The sequence below is a fragment of the Gallinula chloropus genome (assembly GCF_964237585.1).
Source record: "Gallinula chloropus genome assembly, chromosome: 3".
Taxonomy (NCBI): domain Eukaryota; kingdom Metazoa; phylum Chordata; class Aves; order Gruiformes; family Rallidae; genus Gallinula; species Gallinula chloropus.
In genome coordinates this window covers 106,593,590-106,618,449 of record NC_140087.1, presented here as the reverse complement: position 1 = coordinate 106,618,449, position 24,860 = coordinate 106,593,590, and the positions used below count along the sequence as shown (strand labels likewise).

Below are 24,860 nucleotides of genomic sequence, written 5' to 3'. Positions count from 1 at the left end.
TACACAAAACGCACCTTTACAGAAATGTACAATAGCTATTCTAAAATTGGAGCAAGCTGTGATCTTGCTGTTGAAATGGGAGGCTGTTTTGCTGGTTTGTGTGAGCATTTGTGAAAGTGTCTCATGAAACTAAAACTTTCCCTGTTGTTCTTCCAGACACAGTCGAGTCCATGCTCTCAGACTACGACATCCTTTCTCAGTCCAGCATCCAGCAGCACTCTCTGAGGAAGAGGGACCTTCAGCCTGAGACACACGTAGAGAGGCTCTTGAGTTTTTCAGCCCTGCAAAGGTAATTAAATCATCAGCAAAGTACTGTTGTAATATTTTCATTCAGTCTATGTAATAATAGGCAGTTCCAAACCCAGACATAATTATCTTATTTTCTGTTATGACCGGCCAGTTCTCAGTTAGTGATCTACATGGTTATATGTCTTCAGAGAGGCTCAGAGGAAACAGCAGAATAGGTTGAGTTGCACTGTATTGCTCTGTTTGCTGAAGTGGTGGTGATGATCTTAAAATTTCTTTTGCATCCGACTTCTACCACATCTTGGCAACACAGGTATACTTCCAGACTGTCCTCTGGTTCTTGACAATCTCTGCTTTCAGTTGGGGAGTGTGTGTCATTGCTTGCCCAAGAGTCTTGTTTTTTCACAGAGGTTTAATTCTCTTCCTACTGAAATAAACCACTTTTTTTAATAATTACTTTTTTACAAGACAGGAAATAGAAGCACAGGTGAAAAGGGAAGGAGAGGTAAAAGAGAGCAACTGCAGAGGTTGTAGGGATGCTATTCTGAGTGTCAGAAAAGTGCCTGGCAGGTATCTTAAGTGCTGAAATTGTGCATCTGAAATGGGGGAGCAGGGTGAGAATAACACTTTGTGTTAATAAGTGTAGGTTGATTTTGTTCATCTGGCATCTGTGTCTACAGTGTTCCTGTGTTTCCCATCTGCCATCTACAACTGTTGTGCAAGTTGGGAATATATTTTAAATCTCTAAATGTTGGGAGGGGGTAGCAAGTATAAAAGGTGAATGAGATCAAATGTCTGTCTGTGTGTCTGTCCTTGCCTCGCCTGCCTAATGCACCCTGACTTTATGACGAGGTTGTGATACTGCCAGCGATAATTACAGAGTAATTGGGGGAGAGGCATACCAAAGATGTTTGACCCAAAGACCACATAAACCAAGGGGTCATGTGGCTCTTCCAGAGAAGGTTCTCTACTTACTGCTTGGGATAGCCTTTAGTTTTTCTGACACTGTATCATAAAAATCTGCGGAGTTCAGATTTCTGTTTATAGTCTTCTGACTGTGTTATTTTGGAAAATAAGAACCTTAAGGTAATTTAACTGAAATGAACAAATTCTTTGGTCTGATATGTTTTAAATGGTTACTTATAACTGGTTTTGCTTGACTGCATATGGAGAAGGAGCATCATGAGAAAACCATTACTCTGTGTGCGTGTTGTTTTGGCTTTTGGTTTTTTAATTTAGTTAAACATTGACACTTTAAAATGTGTACAGTTATGAATTACTTGGTATATGTTTTTGTAGCCTGCTTATCAGAGTTAATGCTTTTGAACTTCTTTGGGACCCTCAGTAAAATGTAGGCTGGATGTGTCTGTTGTGTGTTTGCTTAAAATTAAATGGAAGTAAATTCTTTTACAGGCACTTTAAATTATACCTAACTGCAACTGCTGAACACTTTTCAGAAAAATTCCAAGCATTAATTGTGGATGGTGAAGGCAAGGAAAAGGAGTATCGTGTTCAGTGGCAAGACTTCTTCACCGGACATGTAGTTGGTTAGTATGGACTAGACTGTGTTTTAATACTGAGAAAGCACAGCTTTGAATGAGTCTCTTGGCCAAAGTAAATGGCAGATTACCCTAATTTTCATCAGATACGATTAGGATAAACAAGTAAATGTAATTCTCATGACCCTTAGGTTTTCTGGTTTTGTTTTCATGGGCTGTTTTTTGTGGGTTTGGGCTTTTCTGAGCTGTTGGACCAAGGTTCTAAGATAAAAATCTTCTGTTTAGTTTGGCAGAACACAAAGGTAAAACTTAATCATGCAGCAGCTCCTGGTTTATTTGGTTTTAATTTTTTAAAAAAAATTATGATAGTGGCTTTAATTGCAACTGGAATGTAGGACTTAAATGTTCCTTGTCCTGTATCCCAAAGCCCAGGTAGTGACGATGCAGTCTTGCCCAGATTGTTATATTAAATCTTTAAGATGGTTCTTTGCAGACTATATTTCTGCAGAGGAAAGGGTATCTTGCTCCACTGAAGTCCAGCAGTAAAACTGCTAAACTGTTCTGATTTTTATGTTGCCTTTGTGGTATGGTCTTTTCTACTGGAACACAGACTGGCACTGTGAAACTGCTGTCTGGTAGGGCTAAGATGCAAGGTGCTTTTGTTGGCAGAAATATTCCCTGTCCCATTACTAATCTCCACAGCCATCTCAAAATTCTGCAAAAGTTATCAGTTAAATCTAAGTCTTGATGACCACAACCATTGGGAAGCTAAGGTTGGAGGGAGTTCTGATTCATTTCTTTTTTTTTTTTTTTAATGTGAAATGGACAGTATAGTGTTCTTAAAGCCAATGAAAAAATACTCAAACTAGTGTCTGAGCAGGAATGCATGCAAATAGGGCTGCATTAATTTTTTTTCCTTGCTTGTGTTACAGGAGAGCATAATTCCAAGGTTGTGGCACACATTGGGGATGAAGATTTCACAGTAAGAATCAATACTGATGGAGAAGAATACAATATAGAGGTATGCGTTACTGTTGAAAACAATATTCAAACAATCATCCCTTTCCATGTGGGTGTTTCTCTTTCTAGTTAGTCACACTGACACCTCTGTAGCTTCAAATAGATTTGGTGGTGGTGTTTGTTTTGGGGTGAATAGGGAGGAGGGAGAGAGATGTGAAACCAATTTGGCTTTCTCAAGGTTTGAGTTTTATTAGTGAGTGACATTCTCTGACATTTGCATGGTTTAGATACATCAGGGAGAAGGTAGGTTTTAAACAGGAACGGGCTGCTGCCCAGGTGGCCAAGAAGGCCAATGGCATCTTGGCTTGTATCAGAAACTGTGTGGCCAGCAGGTCCAGGGAAGTGATTGTGTCCCTGTACTTGGCATTGGTGAGGCTGCACCTTGAGTACTGTGTTCAGTTTTGGGCCCCTCACCACAAGAAAGACATCGAGGCCCTGGAGTGTGTCCAGAGAAGGGCATCCAGGCTGGTGAAGGGGCTGGAGGGAAAATCCTATGAGGAGCAGCTGAGGGAACTGGGGATGTTTAGCCTGGAGAAGAGGAGGCTGAAGGGAGACCTTATCACCACCTACATTTACCTGAAAGCAGGTTGTAGAGAGGTGGGGGTTGGTCTCTTTACCCAAGTAACAAGTGAATGGGGGAATGGCCTCAAGCTGTGCCAGGGCAGGTTCAGATCAGACATTAGGAAAAAGTTCTTCACCAAAAGGGTTGTCAGGCACTGGAACAGGCTGCCCAGGGAGGTGGCTGAGTCACCATCCCTGGATGTATTTAAAAGACAGGTAGATGAGGTACTCAGAGATATGGATTAGTAGAGGATGGGTATGGTTGGACTAGATGATCTCAGAGGTCTTTTCCAACCTCTGTGGGTTTTAGAAACAGAAATGCAGAATGTTAGTAATTAGTGACAGTCGTGTCCTCAGCAGTAAGAAACTGCTGCCTTCAGAGTTAAGGTCTGTTGAGCTTTCTGAAACTTTGGCTTACTTGTATCTCGTGATTTTTCTTCCTCTTAGAGCTTTATTTGAAAATCAGGTATTTTTTCTTGCTCCCTTGTTTTTGTTTTTCACCACTTTCATTGCTTGTGTTATTTTTAAAGTATTAAAAAATTAAAAAAAGAAAACACATAATTAGAGACTGTCCTAATGAGTTGTTCTGTGTAGTATATTCCCAGACAGAAGCTGTGGTAAAACTGTTGAATAACAGTAATTGTGGCTGAGTGTTATATGGATATTGTAATTGTCTCCAAACCCAAGGATGTGCAGAATTATGGGTAAACCTGGGAAATCCAGTCATGTTGAAATATAAAAATGTGATTAGAATACTCAAACCATTGTAGTTGTGTTTTGCATTAAGAACATAGACCAGCTGTTTGATTTAAAGCTGTTTTGTGTTTGCGATCCAGAGTAAGGTAAGCATCTCTGTCCCCCATGCAGCCAGCCCCCTTGCTCCTCACTGGCTGCATCTGTACAACTAAAGACAGGCAGGCAATGGTGTGGAGGCTCTGGCTTGCCCAGACTGCCCAGCTGTTGGCATCCCTGGGTCAGCATCAGCCCCTAACCAGCCTTGGATGAGATGGTGTGTGCCAAAGGCATTTCCAAAGGGCAGCATGGAAATTGCCACTCTGCCTTTGCTTTCAGAGCCCTCCTGCACTGTTCAGAAAGGCTGCAGACCATTGTGTAAACCCCTGGTGTCCTCATGCCATGCCTTAGGATGGAAAACGTGTGCCCTCAGTTTCGTGCTGCAGACAACTTGGCTGCTGGGCCAGCACAGCCTTTGTGTTTCAGGACCGTTTTGCTGTGACCCGAAAGCACAGTGTGCTCAGTAGTAGATGTCTGAAGTTAAGGGCCAGAGGAGAAACAGACCCACCTGCTCTGCAGTGTGGACATGGGAGGTCTGTACTACTTGGCTTTGCCCAAAGAACGGACCCTGGCCATGTTGTATTTGGTGATGTCATGTACAGATAATAACAGGGATATGTTAGTAAAAAAAAGAAGATGGTCAGTATGCATCTGCCATGGGAGTTAAGAAACCCAAGGGGCCCATGGTTTGCTTGTTTTCTTTCAGGACACATTTTCATGCTTATGAGTGACTTGGGAAACTATTTGCCTTCTGCAAAGACTGGGTTCTGCTGTGCGCTTAGATATTGTTATCTGTCGGCTCCTGCCGACTGTGTGTGTGTTTGCACAGTATTAAGCATGGCTGTGTCAGTCTCCATACTCCTATGGAAGGAGTTGAGAAGTCTGAGAAGCCTCCTCAGGTTGCTGACATTCTGGAAAAGGGAAAAAACCCCAAAACTCTCTTCTACAGCATTATCAGATGGCCACTGCTGCTGTGTTGAGATGTTCTTAGATTTTCTTTTTTGGATGCCTTCATAGCATAAAAGAGTTGAAATCTGTTGGCTTTCTTGGGTATGTCATTTTCTCAGTAGACTTCCTGCTGTGGGTGAAATTTAGTCCAGTGTAATTGTGTGTGTTTACACATAAAGCTGTGGAGATTTGATGGGACATAAATACAGTTTTTTACTTATATAAAGTTAGTCTTTATGTTCACCGTGTTCTTAACTAATTGTATTTCTGTTCTTGTGCTATCAGCCACTCTGGAGATTTGTAGAAAATGTGCAAGATGAAAGACTGCTGGTCTACAGATCTGAAGATATTAAAGATTTCTCACGGTTGCAGTCCCCCAAAGTGTGTGGTTATTTAAAGCTGAATGAAGAAGAGCTGTTGCCCAAAGGACTGGAAGACAGGAAGCAAAACGAAGGTGAGTGTGTGTACCTTGGGAGCGCAACATCTTTGGAAGGAATGCTTGAATTCTGGCTGTGTGGGCAAGTAAGATCAGAACCTGGGCAATAATCTGTGTTCTCACTTCTAGTTTAACAATTAACTCTTTAAATTCATTGTTGGGAGGAAAATGAACAACACTCTCTCCTGCCCGCTCCCCATCCAAAAAAGCACCAACACTGAAAGGAAGAAACTGTTGCTCAAGGGTTGTTTCTTCCTGGCTTACTGAAAGGACGTTTCATAGAACAGGAGGAGGAGAGGTGTTAAGGCTGAGGCAATGCCCATAAAAGCTCTATAGGTACATAGACTTCACTACTGTGCATTCATTTCAACACGTTGAGGACTGCTACAATGACAAAACTTAAGAACAGTTATTAAAAAACAAACCAAAAGTAAGCATCCCAATTGTCCCCCCCAGAACTCACCCAACCTCACATTCATGTTGCAAGGAAGGATCCCAGACGTGGCAGTGGCAGTTCTGAGTGTTCATTTCATTGTGTTTAAAATGTTCCCGTTAGCAAGTGTCCATCGGAAGACGAGAGCGGTTACAGAGAGCTCCAAAAACACATGCAAGATGCTGGTAGTGGCAGATCATCGGTTTTTCAAGTACATGGGCCGTGGGGAAGAGAGTACTACTATAAACTACTTGGTAAGTAAATACACTGATAGAGTTTGTTGGAGTAAATGGGGGGAAAAACAGAGGTTCAGTAGTTAAAGCATACAGCTGATACTACTGTTCTACAGCATGCCTTAAATATTTTCTGGTGTTGCCACTGTAGTTAAACAAGTCTTCAGGTTTCATTTATAAACACGTCTCTTTATATCCCCCAGGTGGCTATGTTATTTTCTGCCCAAGAAAATTCTGGAAAATGTCTCTTTCCAGTCATAGCTTTAGAACCTCCTGAATTTTGAATTCCACTGCAAATGGTCCAAGCATCTTTAAAGTTCAAGCATGTTTAAAGCTCAAATGAGAGGAAAAGGCAACTTGTATAGTTGTTATTTTTTCCAAATTCTTCCAGGATTCTCTGTCCAGAACGATAAAATTGCAGCAGGCACAGTCAGCGATTCGGTTGTACATGGGTTTAACCCCAGAGCAGCCTCACTGCTTGCTCACTCCTCCCCAGTGGGATGGAGAGAATAGGAAAGGTAAAGGTGAGACAATTTGTGAGTTGAAATTAAAGCAGTGTAATGGGTAAAGCAAAAGCTGTGCAAAAGCAAAGCAAGGAATTAATTGCCCGCTTCCGATCAGTTTAGCAATCCTCAAGAAAGCAGAGCTCCATCACATACTTGTTACTATTTAACCCAGCCAAAACCAGTGCAATGGGGTTCTATACCTGAGAAGTTTTGGTGAAATACAATGCCTCTCTGCAGCTTTTCAGCAGGAGTGGGGAGTAGGGGGCTTGGGGGCTCCACAAAAACTAATGAGACCACTCTTGGAGGCCTGTTCATAGAATCATAGAATATCCTGATTTGGAAGGGTCCCATAAGGGTCATTGTGTCCAACTCCTGGCTCCACACAGGCCCAGCCAGGTCACAGCATAGGGCTGAGGGCATCGTCCGGAAGCTTCTGGAACTCAGTCAATCTCAGTGCTGTGACCACGTCCCTGGGGAGCCTGTTCCAGTGCCCAACTACCCTCTCAGTAAAGAACCTCTTCCTAACACCCAACCTAAACCTCCCCTGTGGCAGATTCACACTGTTCCATTGGTTTCTATCACTGGTCACCAAAGAGAGGAGATCAGTGCCTGCCCCTGAGATCCCCCTTGTCAGGAAGACACAGACCGTAATGAGGTCTCTCCTCAGCCTCCTTTTCTGCAGGCTGCACAAACCAACCAAACTGTTGTTTATCAAGAGTCTCCTTCTGAGCCTGAGCCTTTGAAATTCTAATCATCTGTGCCACCTTTGCTGGCTTTTTGACCTTTCAGCCCCCAGAAGTGTTTACTTGCGTTTGCAGAGATGCTGTTACCTCTGCATCTGACATATGACTCCTCCAGGCTAACCTACTGTGGTGGTTCCTGGGTGGATGTGTACTGTAAACAGCACAGTGATTGGAAAACTGAAAGACAAACTATTAGGGAGTGGCTCTGAATGTTACTTTCTATTCTGAGCAAACATGGTGGTTTATATTTAATAGAAGGTGGTTTTTAAGACGAGAATGACTTGAAAAGGGAGGTAGTGAAAGTGAGTGCAGAAGTGAGGCTGTCTGGAACTTTGTGCTTGAACCATATTGAGGAAAATAATGGGGTTTTGGCTGGGAGAGGGAAGCAGGCCTTGGGGGTCAGTGAAACCAGCTAAGCATGGTGCTAAAACAGAGCAGTAAAAACAACTCCCTCTTCTGCCCTTCTCCTCAAAGAAACCTGGAAAACAAGTATATGAACAAAGAATTTCCCAAGACATCTTGGGAGATATTGCTCTTCAACCGCACAAATTGAAGTGATAAATGGGAAAGTTTGTTTTGCTTTTTGTGATGGAAAATTGTCAGGGATATTTGATAGTACTCTCTGGATCCAAGTGCTGTTGTTTTTGGATCAGTGTCATATGATACGAGGCTCAATTTTAATTTGGAGTGAGTGCTTCCTGATAAGTATGTTACAGCTTCTCTGAGTGTCTTGAACTATGTTACGTGAAAGCTTGGAACTAAATAAGTTTTTTGGGTTTTATTTTTTTACACAGATTGAGTTGATAGACAGAGTAGATGACATCTACCGAAATACGTCCTGGGACAATGGAGCCTTCAATGGGTACGGCATACAGATAGAGCAGGTATTCACTCAACTGTGCAAAGGTTACTAATTTAAAGGATTAGAACACGTTTTGGATGTGAAGGTTTCTGATTATTTTAGCTGCATTTGAACTAAAGTAATGAAATCCTACGTTATGAACTCCAGCCAGGAGCGTGCTGAAATAGCATCTTGCCAAGGGTGGTGTTAATGATTTGACTCAGCATGCCTGTTTTCAGATCCTCACAGCTTCTGAGGTGGGAGTTTTCAGGGAGAATTTGTCTATATTTGACCTCAATTCAGAGGTGCTTTCTTCCACAAAACGAGCAGTTCTTGTTTCTGTCAGACATACTCTAACGTGTGTATTTAATGCTTGTGTCTACGGCCAGTGCTTAGCTTGCAGAGCCTGAGTGCAGATGAGAGAACCACAAATCCTGCCTGAAGAGCTTTAATAACTCCCCTTAGGCATCAGGATGGCGTGATTGTGTGGAGGGTGGGATATAGAACGTGCACACGGGATGTAGTGACTGCAGTCTGGCTCCTTAAAGTTAATGCACAGAAATCTGGAAAAGGACACTGACTGGAGGAATCCTTTGGCTCAGAGTACTGCAAGAGCTGTGATGTGGAACCAAGGGACTGATGGCTAGTTGCCCCTCTGCTGGGAAAGCCTGTTACGTGGACAGGGATGGGGAAAGAACATGGTGCACTAACTCTGGGTCACTGAGAAGATGATAGCTCTGTAAAATATGTTTGGGTTAGCTAGAACTCTGAAATGGTTTGGGGTTATTTGTACTAAATGTCAATCCTGGTTGTATTTGGGTGGTCTCTTTTGTTAGATTAACATGCATCTGAAAGTGGAATGTTACAGTGAAAACTGATTTTGCTCTATAAAATTACTCATGTAGTCGCTTATGCTGTGGTCACGGTATCTTAACTAGCAGAGGCTGAAAAGTTAATACTGGAAGCATGCTGAGTCTGAATCTTTCTTCTTGCAGATCTCAAGAGATTTAAGATTGCATTGAAAACTTTTTTCTGTAGCTGTAAAATTGATTTGTTGCCCTTTTTGAAATGCAGATTATCATTCACAATGAGCCGAATTCTGTAAAACCTGGGGAAAAGCATTACAATATGGCCAGAAGTTACCCAGATGATAAGAAAGATGCCTGGGATGTGAAAATGCTGCTAGAGGTAGGTTGTAACCCTTGAAAAAACTGTGCAACTTAGCAGCTGTATGATGAGTAATTCTCTCAGTAGTAACAGATGAAACTCCTCTACTTCCCTTGCATGACGTGTAGATGTTCCACAAAGTCGGAGCTGCTGATGTGCCCTGTAGCCCATGGTAAAGGGTTCAATAATTAGCAATTGACCACACCCCAACTAGAATTATTACGTGGTCTGAGTCAAAAAGGCACTCGTGATGTGTCTGGCCCTGAGACTAGCTGTCCTGTGACCTTCAGCAAATTATTGTAATTAGTTTTCTCTCTCTGTGAAAGGGGAAATTAATAGCTGAGATATGTAAATGAATGTATACAACATACTTGGGTACTCATTTAATTTTCTACAGCTCTTTAGGACAGCTAAACAGCTGCTTTTTTTGGGTACTCATTTAATTTTCTACAGCTCTTTAGGACAGCTAAACAGCTGCTTTTTTTCTGACTTAACCAGATCTGGAAGGTGCTTGTCTGGCTCTTTGGATTAATGGTCACATCTGTAGACTTATAATATGTGCTGTAAAGCATCTTTACAAAAAATTGACAACTTTTTTTTTTTCTTTAAAGCAATTTAGCTTTGATATTGCTGAGAAAGCAGCTCATGTGTGCCTTGCTCATCTTTTCACGTATCAAGATTTTGACATGGGAACACTCGGATTGGCTTACGTTGGCTCTCCCAGACCTAACAGCCATGGTGGCATTTGTCCTAAAGGCAAGGCTTCTTTTTCTTCCATCCCAGTTGTGGGTTGAAAGTTAGTTTTTGTTATTTGTATTTAATCCTCTTCTCCAGCTTTCGTATAGCATGATGCATTGTTTACCTAGACACTGGTCATTGGCTTTTGCATAGACTAGATGGCCGTCTTCTTGGAGCTGGAAAAAGAAGGGTGGGAGGGATAAAAGTCACTAAGCTATCTGGTGTGAACAACCTGGCTGGAACAAACCCTAAGCCAAGAGCTGTGTTGTGTGGGTGCATCTTGCAGTGCTTCTGGAATGGCAGATGCTGTTGTCTTGGAAATGTCTTATATTTTCCCCTTTACTGCAATACACGGGCTGTTTGTGCTGTGTTTGAAAGATCCCCACTCCAAAAACTGGCAAGAGACAGGATCTCACTGGTGAGCCTGTGAGAACAGTAAAGCTGTTCATTTTGCCAAACAAGGATCCCTCTCTCTCTCCAAAAAATCCCTGAAACTCAAGAAAAATGTTTGCCAGTGTCTATTTGTTTCTTTCTCACTTCTATAGCGTACTATAGTCAGATTGCAAAGAAGGATATCTATCTGAACAGTGGCTTAACCAGCACCAAGAACTACGGGAAGACCATCCTCACAAAGGTAGGAGAGTATCCTCCTCTGACAAGTGGGAACGTTTGGCACACGACAGGCGCTTGCTGTGGGATTGTGATGAGCATCCATGTGCTCTCAGAAATGAGCTGCTGCTTTTCCAGTGGAGCCAGATCCCTGGGGACAAGGATGTAGCTCACAAAACCAAAATAGCCATTTTTTTTGTTCTTGCTGACAAGGGGAGGCAGGGCTGAGTGGAATTGAAGATTGAATTCACTTGATTTTGATAATTAGAGATGAATTCAAATATATTTTACTTTAAAAAAACCCCACAACACAAAGCAACAAACAAACCAGAGCCAAACCCACAAACAGAATGAGCAGTATTGCACTGCAAGTAGCCCTACAGTAAGAGTAAAACTAGTCTGCTGACTCGGATAAGAAAAAGCTTCTGTTTGCTTTTACATAGACTGAGAACATGCACATGGGTGACTGTGTACGCTTGGTCTGCTCGAATCACAAGGTAAAGCAGCAAAAGCAGTGTGGGCAAAGCAGGAGGCTTAGTTTGTGCCTTTTAATGAAATTCCTCTACCTGATTTTTGTGTGTGTCCCAATAAGTACAGCAGAGAACAGTAAATAGGGTTTATTAATACTAAGCCTAATGTAAATTGATGCTGTCTGGATTTTTTTTTCATGCTTGATAAGATAGCAAATACCTAAAGGCCTGAATGTGAGCTTTGTCTCTCTTGTAAAGATACCCAAGCAGTGCCTGTGTTTGCATCTCCCAAATCTTTGCAGTTAGGCATATTTCTCTTCTGCTGACTTCTGCTGACTTCTCAGCTGTGCTTTTCTGTAGCCTGATTATAAAGGGAATTCATAATTGATGTGTGGGCTAAAACTTGGCACAGAAGCTGTCAAGAAGCTAGAGAAAAAAAGACAGTGAAGCTTTGTGTTAGAGGGATGTTGACAAAGAGCTCTAGCTGTTGCCATGCTATTTGCATTTGTTGTTCAGTCTCCAAGCTGGAGTTCTGCCTTGGATTACAAAGGAAACTGAGTTTGCTGTCTTCCCAGTGGCAGGCACAAAGCTTGGGATGAGGCAGTGGTTTCACAGGAAAAGGGCTGCATGGTGTTCACTGAGGTATAAAAAAGGAAGAAGGGAAAACCAAACTGCTGAAAAGCCTTCCCCAAATTAAACCCCACAGAGCAGAGGAGTGATCTCTGGGCAGCTCTCCCGTCTCTGGCTCTGGTGTTAGCTGTGCCTACACTGGGTACCTGCGGTGCTTGGTCCTTCCTCTGCCTGCGCAGCAGCAGAAATGCCAGTTAGCTCATCAGACTTGCTGCTTTCTCTCTCTTGAATGGTTCCTTGTGGTTAAGTTTTATTAGTTTTGTTAGCATGTTAGTTTTATTTGTGGTTGTCACCTTGTGAGCCTGACACCATCTGCTGTCAAGGCACTGTGGGGAGGCGTGCAGCAAGGCAGAGCCCTTGTGGGATCCTCAGCAGAGGAAGTCCTGTCTTGCATAAGTGATGGTGGAAATCCATCCCTGTGGGGCCGTGTTTGTAGATGTCTTTCCTAGTAATCATGAAAGAGAAAACCTTGTTCAGCACTCCTAATGTCATTGCCTGTTTAGAAGAAATAATTCTAATGGCAAGAGAGGTCAAACAAGAGGTTGATTAATTGTAGTAGATGGTGTTTGTTTGGATTGGGGTTTTTTTGTTCCAACTCTTTATGCTTTCTAGCTGTTTAAAAGCAAATTTTGATATTTCAAGTATCTGCATTGCATTGAAAACAAGATTTCATTGGTATTCTGGGACAGTATTTTGCCCTTAATAGTGGGTATTCGGTGTTTTGTGTATTTAGAATTCAAACTTGGTCCTGGAATTTGCCTTTGGAAATAGATCATAATTTTACTTGCCTTCACTTCTCTACTTCTAAAGAAAAAAATAATGTTCACAGGGAAATACCTTTCCATTGTAGTGTATCCTAAAATTGCTGGTGGCCTGGAATTAGCTGGCATCTTCTGTCTTGTCCTGCTTGGACTGATTTTTTTTCAGCGTTGCTTTTTTCATGTTCAAAAAAGGAGGCCGACCTAGTTACGACACATGAGCTTGGACATAACTTTGGAGCAGAGCATGATCCTGATAGTCTGCCAGAATGTGCCCCCACTGAAGACCAGGGAGGGAAATACGTTATGTATCCAATTGCTGTCAGTGGAGATCATGAAAACAACAAGGTATGGTTGTGTAGTTTTGCTTCCGCGTACGCGGTTCCTCTGTGGTCAGTGGCCCTTTGCATGGGAAGTCCATTTAGTTAATGCTTCCTGTAGCTTGAAACAGTCAGGAGCTAATGGACAAGCCATAACAAGAAAACATACTTGCGTGCCACTGGCTTCTCTGCAAGACAAGCTCATCTTTGGATTCGCATTTTCACTGGAGTTCCCAAGATGTCCAGGTGCTTTTTCTGTTAGTTGTTTGTAATTAGCTATGGCTGTGTGCTCCTCAAACTGAGTCATCAGCAGGAGTCAAATGCATGACCTTCAGTACCACATAGCATTTGGGTGGTCCCTGGCTGCTGCTCTTGGCGAGGGACTGCCAGATGCCACAGCCATGGTGCTCGCCAGTCTCAGTCTCAGAGCGGGGACTTGGCACTGCGCCTGTTCTGCAGATGAGAAACCAAGATTACTGAGGGAAGTCAGTCTAATCTGACTTCTTGTGGTTCATGCCTAGCCCCACTGCTGAGAGGCAGTGCAGTCTTTCCCCACTGCTACAACTTCACAGCCCTTTCTGGGATGGCTACTGGTGGTCCTGAAGCCATGGGAGAGCTGGAGTTGGCTCTGTGACCCAGAGCCAGACTGCGTGTGGGTGGCCCTGCATTGTAACACAGTAACGGCCTTTCTGGAACCAAACATTACTTTTGCATCTCAGAATTTTTCCACGGTACCAAACGGGCAGTGTGGGGGGAATAACTGCACTCTGGGACACCCGAATTGGGAGGTGTAAGGAGGCTGAGGCTGTCTTAGGTGCTGCTTGTTGACAGAAAGGTACGCTCCTCAGTGCTGCTTTTTCCCCTCGCGACTCTCTAGATGTTCTCAAGCTGCAGCAAAAAATCCATCCATAGGACCATAGAGATCAAGGCCCAGGAGTGCTTCAAAGAGCGCAACAACAAAGTGTGTGGGAACTCCAGGGTGGATGAAGGGGAGGAGTGTGATCCTGGCCTCCTGTACCAACAGGCTGATCCCTGCTGCTCTGCGGACTGTAAGCTGAAAGACGGTGCCAAATGCAGGTAAGGGAGAGAACGATGGGCTGGGCTGAAAGCTTCTAAAGGCACCCATGGTGTCACAGACCTGTTCCCTGGCTTTCAGGCTAAATGTGGGCACTGAAGGCAACAAAGGTTTTCAGGAGAGGCTGCTGTGTGCATGCACTGTTTGCATATATTAACTGTTACTGCATTCTGTTACTGTTTCTGAGAAGCGCCGGCAGCTACGGGCCTGAAGGTGGTGGTTGTTATGGTTAAGAGCAAAATCAGGCATTCAGAAGTTAATATTAAAAATTTATTGTGCAGACGTCCTGTGCAAGTACAATTTTTGCTTGTAATGCAAGGTGGCTGTAAACTGGGGTCACACACTGGTGTCTCTGAGACTGCTGCAGAATGTGCTGGAGCAGGCAGCTCAGTGACTGGGTGAATCCCCTCTCTGTGCTTCTTGCTGTTTGGGGTGTTCATGGCCCTGCTGTGATGCAGTGTCCAGTCTAATTTTTCAGAGTTCAGCTGTGCACCATGTAAGAGTGTCAGGGTCGTGCAACTCCAGATTCCCTCAACTCTTGAGTGTTTGTACTCAAAGGGTCTTCTTGCATTAGATGCTGAACACAAAGAATAAAGACAGCACAGAATAAAGAGGAATAAATCTTCAGGACAAATGGGGGTGGGGGAAAATGTGTGGGGAAGAAAATGGTGAAAGATCTTGTCCAAAATTGCACAGCAATTGACAAGAGGATCCAGGTGCCTTGAATAAATATAAGGATCCCTGTGTTTTCTCTCTCTACATTGTGTGTTCTGCGAGCTTTTTACCTTGGGTAAATGAAGAGTGAGTGGGTGTGTAGAATGATGGTCGTGGGAGGGGGCAGAGAGGGCAAGGGTTTTGAATGAGTCAATCTTCAAGAAGTAGCTGGTTTTTTTTTTTTTCTCCTCCTAAACATCTTTTGTTGAGCTTGTATTACTTTTTAAAAGATTGCCTAATATTTCTTCCTTTTCATTTTGATCTTTCCACAGTGATCGGAACAGTCCCTGCTGTAAAGGCTGCCAGTTTGAAAGCGCACAGAAGAAATGCCAAGAAGCCATAAATGCCACTTGTAAAGGAGAGTCTTTCTGCACTGGTAGGACGTGGTTCTGTCCCTTTACATCAGCCAGCCAAGCGCTCCAGGCTCAGTGTTCTGTTTGACCTGCTTTCAAACTAGTGCCCTTTATTCATCCGGTACATGTAATTTTAGAGACGAGTTAAGCATCATAAAACTGCCCTATAAGGAGTTCCATTGTTGTTTGGGAGTCACTTGGTGATTTACTGCCCAGAACAACAGGAAAAATGTCAGTATATTTTTTCCCTTTTTTTTTTTTCCTTCTTTCTTTCCTTTGAAAAAAGAAAAAGCAAAAGAGGGTGTGCCACTGGAAGGGGACAAGAATGAGCTGAATCTTGCCATAGAATTAGTCACTCTTCTCCACTTCCTCACTTGTTTACTTCCTCCTCATTATCTCTTCTAGAGGCGAGGAGACAAGTCAGAGCTGCTGCTTTGCTGATGGCACCTCAGTGTCTGTTGCCTACTCCTTGGTCACTGGAGTGCCACAGTGCCTGACTTGTTGAAAGCCTCCGAAGCTGCTGCTGCTGCCTCTGGGAGCTGGCAGGCAGCCTGAACATCAAAGCCAAGAGCAGGCTACTGGGGTTCCCCCCCTGAATGAGTCTGGATTTGCTTTATGTCCTCTTTCTTTCTGCACACATGGATGCTCTGCCCTTTACTCTAACGTGGTCTTCCCACCCTGTCAACCTCCATCTGCAGGGAACAGCAGCGAGTGCCCCCCTCCAGGGAACGCTCCAGATGACACAGTCTGCGTGGACATGGGGAAGTGCAAGGATGGGGAGTGTGTCCCTTTCTGCGAGAGGGAGAAGAACCTACGGTCGTGTGCGTGCAATGGTGGGTGACCTGGGACTGAGCTGGAATGCTTCAGCATTCATCAGTGTGTGCTGGCTTTGCTGTGGCCTTCCTTCTTGGAGGGCTGAGTTTCTGAGGAGGTTTAAACTGTTGTTTTTTCAGGGCTTGTGTTATCTGTTTGGAAAACAAATGCAAGTGTCCCTTTATCCACTGGTGGTATGGGTTTCAAGATATTAAGATGAGACTTAGGGTCTGGTACCCTTGTTAAAGGAGAGGGTGTTCTTCCGCTCTTTGCCTCCTCTGCCATAGGTGGATAAGTCTGATTGTCCTCTGCTTGTAAGGAGATCCCAACCAGACACTTGACCAGGCATCTGGCAGAGGAGTGGTGGCCTCCAACAAGAAGTTAAAGATTTCAAAGTGGTTAAAGTGTCATGAGAACATAGGATCCCTGAGCCTAGTCCTCTGCTACTGCAAGCCTGCCTGCCACATGCTTCTGTCAGTAAGCTTTACTGTTTGCTTGCTGTCTGTCTTGGCTCTTAAACCTGGTAAAGCAGCTGGGAGCAGCCGGAAAGCTTCACAGAGGCAGTGTAGGGAAATGCTGTGAGCCTCACTATTTGAGGTGGAGGGTGTAGCCAAGGAGAAGGCTGCCTAGAAGACCCAAGTCCAAGAAACATTTTAATCTAGCTTGGATGTGTTTGGAACCTCTTCACCTGCCTGTTGATCACTGTGGTGTTGGGGTATAAGCTTGGAGAGCTTGGTCACACTGGTTGCCCTGAGACGACATGTCTACAAAGACAGGCTCCCTGCCTCTGCTATAGAGACAGGCTGAGAGAGTTGGGCTTGTTCAGCCTGGAGAAGAGAACGGTCTGGGGAGACTTTATTGCAGCCTTCCAGTACCTGAAAGGGTTGACAGGAAAGCTCGGGAGGGGCTGTTTATCAGGGAGTGTAGGTATAGGATGAGGGCAATGACTTTAAACTAAAAGAGGGCAGATGTAGAGCGGTGGCCGCCCCCTCCCTGGCAGTGTTCAAGGTCAGGTTGGATGGGGCTTTGGGCACCCTGGGCTAGTGGAGGGTGTCCCTGCCCGTGGCAGGGTGGGAACTGGATGAGCTTTGAGGTCCCTGCCAGCCTGTGATGTGTGTGGTTATGGGTTGCAGGCGAGTCTTGGTGCTGCCAAGGAATGAGTTTGTTGCTTTCTTCCAGAAACGGACAACTCCTGCAAGGTGTGCTGCCGGGACGAGCAGGACAGGTGCGTTCCCTACGTTGATGCCAACGACCAGTTCCTGTTCCTGCGCAAGGGGAAGCCCTGTACTGTCGGCTTCTGCGACACAAACGTAAGTTCTCCCAGGCACCAGTGTGCTGCACACTCTGCTTGTGGGCTGGGGGTGTGGGTCCTGTGCAACAAGAACTCTGCTGGTAAGGAGAAGCCAAAGCTTGACGTGCAGCTGAGCTGGGTGCTGCTGTGTGAGTATCTCTTCACAGAGTAAATGTTACAGAGTGTATGAGGCTGCAGATGGAAGTTAGTTCTGCAGAGACCTGTGCAAGGTGAAGCTGTTACCTTCTGCTGTTGCTTGTTGCCCCTTTGCTGCTCCCTGCAGCTCAGCCAGCTGGCTGTTTGGTGAATGAGCACTGCCGTGAGCTCAGCTAGGCCTGCAGTGCTTGCTGTTGCAGCTGGTCATGTCAGCCCAGGTGATTTTGACTAAAACAATTGAGGTCAGGGAGCAGTTGCATGAAAAGTCTGGCTGGCAGTATGTGGGTGAGCAGTGAGCCCATGGCAGGCAGACCAGTGGGTTCTGGGCTCTCAGGGACTGTTTCTGGGACATAGCTGCATGGTCAGTTGTGGCACCTGCGGTCCCTGACAAAGCCAAAGTAGGTGTTGGCAGAAAAGAATTTGGGAGGCGCTGCCCCAGCCCTTCTGCTGGCAGAACTGAAAGACCAATGGTCTGCTGTGTTCAGCCAGCACAGCCAGATCTGGGAGTGAGTCTGTCTGTAACCTTGGGCTCCAGAGAACTGCAGCAATGGGAGCTGAGGCTTTGGGGGTTGGACCCAATGATCTCTGGAGGTCCCTTCCAACCCCTATGATTCTGTGATTCCAGTGCCTAAACCTCTGCAGAAACTTCAGGTCCCATGACATGGGGTGAGTGTGGGGTGGGTTTTGGACATTTTCAGCATTAAACCTTCATCTGTTTCAGACAGCAATAGAATTCAAACTGTTCTGCCAAAAATAAAGGTGATAAAAATGGGCTGCTGCTGCTGCTGGGCACGAGGGTAGAGCTTCCGTGTCTGTTGCTTGTATTTCATTGCTGTGTCTGTGTGTTCTGCCCTCTCTGGGAGGCCAGTAGTTAACCCCCAGATACTGCAGGAGCATTTTGCAAATAAGTGTTTGCTTTTGCAGGGCAAATGTGAGAAGCAGGTGCAGGACGTGATTGAACGATTTTGGGATTTCATAGACCAGCTCAGCATTAATACTTTCGGTAAGATACCTAACCCTATCCCTTGGGGTTTGGGTTTTGTTCATGGCACAAACCTCTAAAGCCTGGGTGGGAGTTGGCTGGTTTTACTCACCTGTATACAAGGATAGCTAGTTCCTCTGCTCTGATATTGCCTGAAGTCTGTCAGTACTGATCTTGCTTTTTGAAGCTGAAAGGATCGTTTTGCATTTTTACTCTTACTGTTTTCGAAACATCTTCCAAGCTTGACACAGGAGACGATAGCTTCTTGCCTGAACACCAAGAAGTAGGTCAATTAGAGCAAAGGAAATAACAATCAGTCTCTTTTAGAGGTCAGCTAGATTCCACACAGCTTAAAAGTGGGCCTCTCTGTGGGACTGAAATGTCAACAGACTGGGAAAGGAGCACTTCACTTCTCTGATAAGAGCACTGAGGTCATGCACCTCAAGCTGTGCATCTGTACCGAGTCCCAGCGACTGGCAGTGGGCTGCCTGGGTGACCCCCACCGTGCCACCCAGGCAGGCAGCCCCCTGGTGTAACCCCCTGGTGTAACCCCCCCAGTGCCTCGCTCTGTGATACTGGAACTGTGTGAAACCTGTCTAAGAGCTGGTGCTGGCCAATGGCAGGGTGGCTGCATACGCTCACAGTAACACCCTGCCTACACAGCACACCCGGGTTTGGGGCTTTTGGTGCTAGGGTCAAACATCTGTTTCTGGGGTAACTGTAAAAGTTGTATTATCCTGCCCAGGTAGATGTTGGGATGCCTTGTTTGTGGGGGCAGGTAGTCACTGCAAAGTCAGAATTTGGGAACAGACTCGCGGTGTGTCTTGTGCAATTGAGGGGAGCAGCTCAGAGAACTGTGTATATATATAGCCTGTGCCCAGTCCACTCACAGAAATGTTATGGCCTGTCAGCATTCCTCATACTCAGAGGGAAAAACCCCAAACTGTTCCTGAAAACATGTTGGTTGCAATTTCTAAGATGGTGGAATTCCTCTTATCCCAGCCCACTGCCGCAGCCTCTGAGCAGTTCCGTGGCTCGGCAGTGGCTGTGGGCTGGGGAGGGGTGTGTGGCCACGGAGCAGTGTTTGGTAGGTAACTAACAGGTTGGAACTGATTTCACAGGGAAGTTCCTAGCGGATAATATAGTGGGCTCTGTGCTGGTCTTCTCCTTACTCTTCTGGATTCCCCTCAGCATCCTCGTGCATTGTGTGGTGAGTAAGCTCTCTGAGACCACTGCTCTGTTGGATCGGACTGCGAGAGGGCACCCCCCATATATGAAATGGCAGGTGGCAGTGGGACACTTCTAGTGAGCCCTGGGGACAGTCCAGTGTCTGACTGCTCCTTCAGCAGGCAAAACTCTGGCTAAACTCTGCCAGGGTCTGAAATACCCAGTGCTCCCATGACTCTTCTTCCTGAAGCCCTTCTTGTTCTTTCCTAGGCAGATTTTCTTCCTCTACCTCCTGAATTCTCCCCAAGCATAATTTTGATAACTTCCATTAGAGTCAAAGTTTTCTGAAGCCCTGCTAGGATATAGAGACCTGCTTTTTGTAGGGAAACTGGGTGTGGGAAGTGGTCTTGGTTGAGCTTGAGTGGGCGGGTAAAGACAACAAACTCAGGGCAACTGGGAACATGGGGTGAGGGTTGCTGTGCCCACAAGTACTCTTGGGATGGACAGGAAAGCACCTGAGGTAGGGGAAGCTCCTGCTGTGTTCCTGTTGAAAAGGGGGACAGGGACCTTGTAACTAGGAAACTAACTTGTATTTTGGCTTGCTTTTGTTTGTTTCCCAATAGGACAAGAAACTGGACAAGCAGTATGAGGAGAACACCAAGTCACTGTTTTGCCCCAGTGTAAGTTGTTGTCTGAATTGCCAGAAAGCTCTCCAGCGGGTCTGGGAGAACCAGAACCTGGGCTGTGCCCACTGTTTCTCAAAGAAATGAGCACACAGGCTGGGAGCCCCGTGCCTCTCAGTTCTTTTGTCCAAGCCTGTGTTTGATAGACCGAGCACTGCAGCTTGGCGAGGTCTGATTCTTCCTTCCTGTACGAGCTGTGCCCTGACCTTGCTCACGGGGCAGCCGCGGCTCCCCGGGCGGGCAGCGTCCCCGCCCCGCAGCGCCGCGGCTCCCCGGGCGGGCAGCGTCCCCGCCCCGCAGCGCCGCGGCTCCCCGGGCGGGCAGCGTCCCCGCCCCGCAGCGCCGCGGCTCCCCGGGCGGGCAGCGTCCCCGCCCCGCAGCGCCGCGGCTCCCCGGGCGGGCAGCGTCCCCGCCCCGCAGCGCCGCGGCTCCCCGGGCGGGCAGCGTCCCCGCCCCGCAGCGCCGCGGCTCCCCGGGCGGGCAGCGTCCCCGCCCCGCAGCGCCGCGGCTCCCCGGGCGGGCAGCGTCCCCGCCCCGCAGCGCCGCGGCTCCCCGGGCGGGCAGCGTCCCCGCCCCGCAGCGCCGCGGCTCCCCGGGCGGGCAGCGTCCCCGCCCCGCAGCCCAGCGCTTTGTAGCGGGCGCCTGCATGTGGGGTCCCCGCGGCTCGCGTTGTCCCGCAGCTTCAGCCACAGACCGTGTGTTCCCAGCCAAGCGCAGGGCTCGGCAGCGTGACGCTGCAGAATATCTCTGTGCAACGCAGTTCCTGTGCTGCACAGCAGCTGTGGGTAGGAGTCGGCTTCTAGTGGCCAGGTGTGCTAAAGCCACCCAGCTGCTCAGGGGAGAGCTGGCTTCAGGGTACTGTGACCCGTCAGTGATGCTTCCCAGCTCACAGATCCTCATCTAGGGGAGTGAGTGGAAGAGCAACAAACTGCCTAGATAAATTTTAATTGCAGTCCAGCACAGGGCACCTTCTGATGTAGATTCCTGGGTTTCCCATCCAGTGCTTTCACTACCCAGTTCTTACCAATTAAGGAAACGTCATTTTGTAATGGGAGGGGGGAAGAAAAGGCTTTGCAGAGGTCCTGTACAAGCACCAGGGATCATATGCACATGGGTGTGATCACAGTGGTCCCTCCAGGCTTTGACCCCCATGTTCAGCGCATCTTCTCGCACGTGAATCAGGGAACCCCTTGGGTTGGAAGAGGGGAATAGGCTGCACCTTTGACTGCTGCCCTGCACTGAGCTTGCAGTGTGGTCTGGCTTGACCCTGTGTTTCCAGTCCTAGGCTTTGCTGAAGGCCCTGTGGGGAGTGGTGGGGCTGAGCATCTGCTCTGTCCCAGTGAGGCTGTCACCCATGGCACGTTGTATGGATGAGGACCAAGCAGAGAGAAGAAAGCTTTCAGTGCTTAGCCTAGTTGGATTTCTCGAAGGAAAAAACAACAGAACAAATGATTTCTGTTGGATGTTCCCTTGCTCTTAAGTACATGCAAATCTCGTGTAAAATCCAAAAATGTGACTCCTCTTCCAGCGTGGTGCAGTGGGCTCAGCCCAGGTAGAGCAGAGCAGCTGTGGTGGTGTGAGGGCAGTCAGCACACCTCTACTGGGAGTGCAGGGGAGGACACAGTGGTCTTTTAGCTCTGCTGACAAGTGCAGGTGCTCCTTGGAAGGTGCCTGTTCCCCTTGAAAATGGGTTCGACATCACAGAATCCTACAGCAGGCTGGAAGGGACATCTGGAGATCATCTGGCCCAACCTTTCGAGGGAAAGGGAGCCTCTTGTCTGATCACATCGTGAAAACCTCCAGTGATGGGGAGACTACCACACCCCTGGGGAGGTTGTTGCAGTAAATGGCTGCTCTCACCGTAAAAAAATTCTTACTTCTATCAAGATGAAACCCAGTGGGTGTGTTCAAGTGTGCAGGAGATGGGTGCCTGCCTGGGTCAGTACCGTGTGCGCAGTGAGGTGCAGCGGGTGCCTGCTGTATCCTGTCAGCCATGGCAGGGCCACAGCCCTCCTGATGACCAGCCAGTCTATTAAAATACAGACTGCTCAACTGTCTGCACACTGTTCTTACAGAGATTTTACCTGGGTTTATCATCCAAACATCAGCAGAACCAGTAATTTCAAGTTCTGCTGGCAACATCTTCTGGTTGAAGGCAGGTTGTGACAGTGGTAGGCCTGCCAAGAACAGTACTCTGGCCTGGAACCCAGTTTCTTCCCCAGTGATGTGGCTGCTTGTGTCTTGCAGAACGTGGAGATGCTCAGCAGCCTGGACTCTGCCTCCGTGCGGATCATCAAGCCCTTCCCCACGGCACAGTCGACCAGCCGGCACCAGCCGCTGCAGCCCATCACAGCCGCGCCCGCCGCCCCTGCGGCCCCGAAGCAGGACCACCAAAGAATGGACACTATTCAGGAGGACCCAAGCACCGACTCGCACATCGACGAGGATGGGTTTGAGAAGGACCCTTTCCCCAACAGCAGCTCGGCTGCCAAATCTTTTGAGGACTTGACAGACCACCCTGTCATAAGGAGTGAGAAAGCTTCGTCCTTCAAACTCCAGCGCCAGAACCGGGTGGACAGCAAAGAGACAGAATGCTAGTGTCTTGCTGCCTTCTAAACATATGACTTGTGTCTGCAAAATAAGGATCTAGAACCATTTCATTTATATAAATATATGTGTATATATATTTTTGTGAGGGAGTGGGCAAAATAAGGAAGTGACCTACTGCAGATGCTGGTCATGTGTATGACCTTCCTTAATGACATTTATTAGAGCCTTATATCTTTTGAAAAGGAAAATCCAAACTAAAACTGGCTTGTTTTTGAAGCTTTTTGGATTTGTTTTTCTATTTCCTCGACCTTTAACATTTCCTTCAACCTGTGGTGCAAAACCAAATATCCTGCTGGATATTGGATTGTGTATATCAGCCTTTTTATAATTTAATATTTTGTAGCCTGACAGCACTGAAAGACAAAATTTGAGGGCCTTTTAAAAACAAAACAAAACACTGCAGTACGTTCCCCAGAGTAGATCATTCAGCAGTTTAAGGTACAGTAAGCAACAGCCTGAACGACTGCCTTGAGAACAGAGTGAGAGTAATGAAACATAAAGACACAGTCTCACAGCATTAAATGAAGATGCATAATCAGAACCAAGAAGCTTAAGGTACAGAGCTTCCAAAGAAATAAAGGGTTGAGAGAGGCTGTTAAACCTCATACAATGCATGGAAATGAAGCTGTCTTGCCTGTAGCTGCAAGGTTGTCCTGTCTTTGTGGCAGAGAAGGGCTTCCCTTGGGCTTCTCACTGCATAAAGAGGCTGGTGTGTCACCTGTGTCTGGGAGGAGAAAGAAGCTAAGGGGAAAAATGATTTATGCAGATGGGGCCTGTGGTACAGTGTCTGTTTCAGAGCTGAATGTTTCGCTGAAGGTTATTTTGAAACGGGTGATGCTGTTGTCAAGATGTTCTAAGAGCTGAGCCTCAGCTCTCAGGGTCTGGGTGGCCTTTGGAAGCTCCCACTCCATAAATGAAGGGGAGGGGGGAGAAATTCACCCCATGGCAGGGGCGGTGTTTGTTTAAAAACAATAGTAAACTGTAAAGGAAAGAAACCTTGTTAAACTTAGAGGGCAAGTATTAAGAGACCTCATAAATTCAGAGTCCTCCAGGCGCAGTACCATGTGGTGTTAAAGTCTGGTGATGTAATAGCATCCTCTGATACAGCTGGGGTGCTGGGAGGTGAGCTGGGCCTGGCACAGGGCAGAGGCCCTGTCTGGGAGTAAAGCAGCCTCTGGAATCTGCATCTCTCTTCTCTTGCCATGATCTGCTGACAAAACTGACGTAAATCAGGACCGAGGGCAGAGGTGTTTTACCTGTTACAGACCTGTGCTCAGCTGTGGGGCAGCAAAGCTGCCTTGTCTTTCCGTGGGAAGGAAAGGACCCAGAAGGGTGGCAGCAGAGTGGGGGACATAACCCCTCTCCTCCCCACCCCAGGGCCCTTGTGACACTAATACTGGAGCTGCTGCCTCCGGGTGTTCTGTCGGACTGTGGTGTTTTACCGACAGGGTTGGAACACGGTTTGGGCTGGTTGGGTTCTGGGTGGTTGGGGGTGTTTGGGGTTTTTTTGGTTCAGCACAAAGTTCATGTGTGACAAGTTAATTTAATCCCCAATAAAATAAAAGCTTTTTGTATTAAAAAGGTGTTTGACAAGTGCTGATTCTATGTTAACCCCAAGTGCGGAGTCTGGCTTGCAGCCCCTGCAATGAGTTACCTCTCTACCCGCTCCCCTCCAAAGGCTGCAGCTGCTGCAGTGCCTGGAGCCCAAGCAGCCAGGGGGGCCTGGGCCCATAGGGCTGGCCCCTGGCCATGGAGTCTCACTGGGTCCCTGGTGCAGTCTGGTCCCATGTGAGGGTGTGATTCCTGTCAAAGGCAGGGATGCTGCCCAGGTGCCTTTTCAGGGAGCAAGGGTGCAAGTACATGTTCTTGGCACAGTGGTCCTCTCAGAGGTAAAACAGGCAGCAGCGATGCTGTGTAGAGAGAGTAATGTGTGCCTGAGGGAGGCCCTCCTCTTCAGTCATGAGCTTCAGAAAGGACCCACTGCCTTCTAGGCTCCTTCTCAGAGAGGAGCCTAGGTGAAGTCTTAGGCCTAGAATTGGGCAACAGTTTAATTCCAAAGAATTACA

The 24,860-nt window shown here is 46.7% G+C and overlaps 1 protein-coding gene across 1 annotated transcript; it reads left to right on the top strand.

Annotated features, from left to right (window-relative positions):
- Positions 1 to 5,407: 5,407 nt before the first annotated feature.
- ADAM17 (ADAM metallopeptidase domain 17) lies at positions 5,408 to 24,369 on the top strand. Its single transcript, XM_084261237.1, has 15 exons — positions 5,408 to 5,520; positions 6,059 to 6,189; positions 8,212 to 8,301; positions 9,333 to 9,446; positions 10,037 to 10,181; positions 10,709 to 10,797; positions 12,826 to 12,978; positions 13,828 to 14,027; positions 15,012 to 15,115; positions 15,791 to 15,925; positions 17,085 to 17,215; positions 18,277 to 18,355; positions 19,456 to 19,544; positions 20,125 to 20,181; positions 22,432 to 24,369. Exons 2-15 carry the CDS (start codon positions 6,115 to 6,117, stop codon positions 22,780 to 22,782), a joined length of 1,812 nt encoding a protein of 603 aa, XP_084117363.1. The 5' UTR covers positions 5,408 to 5,520; positions 6,059 to 6,114; the 3' UTR covers positions 22,783 to 24,369.
- Positions 24,370 to 24,860: the final 491 nt, after the last annotated feature.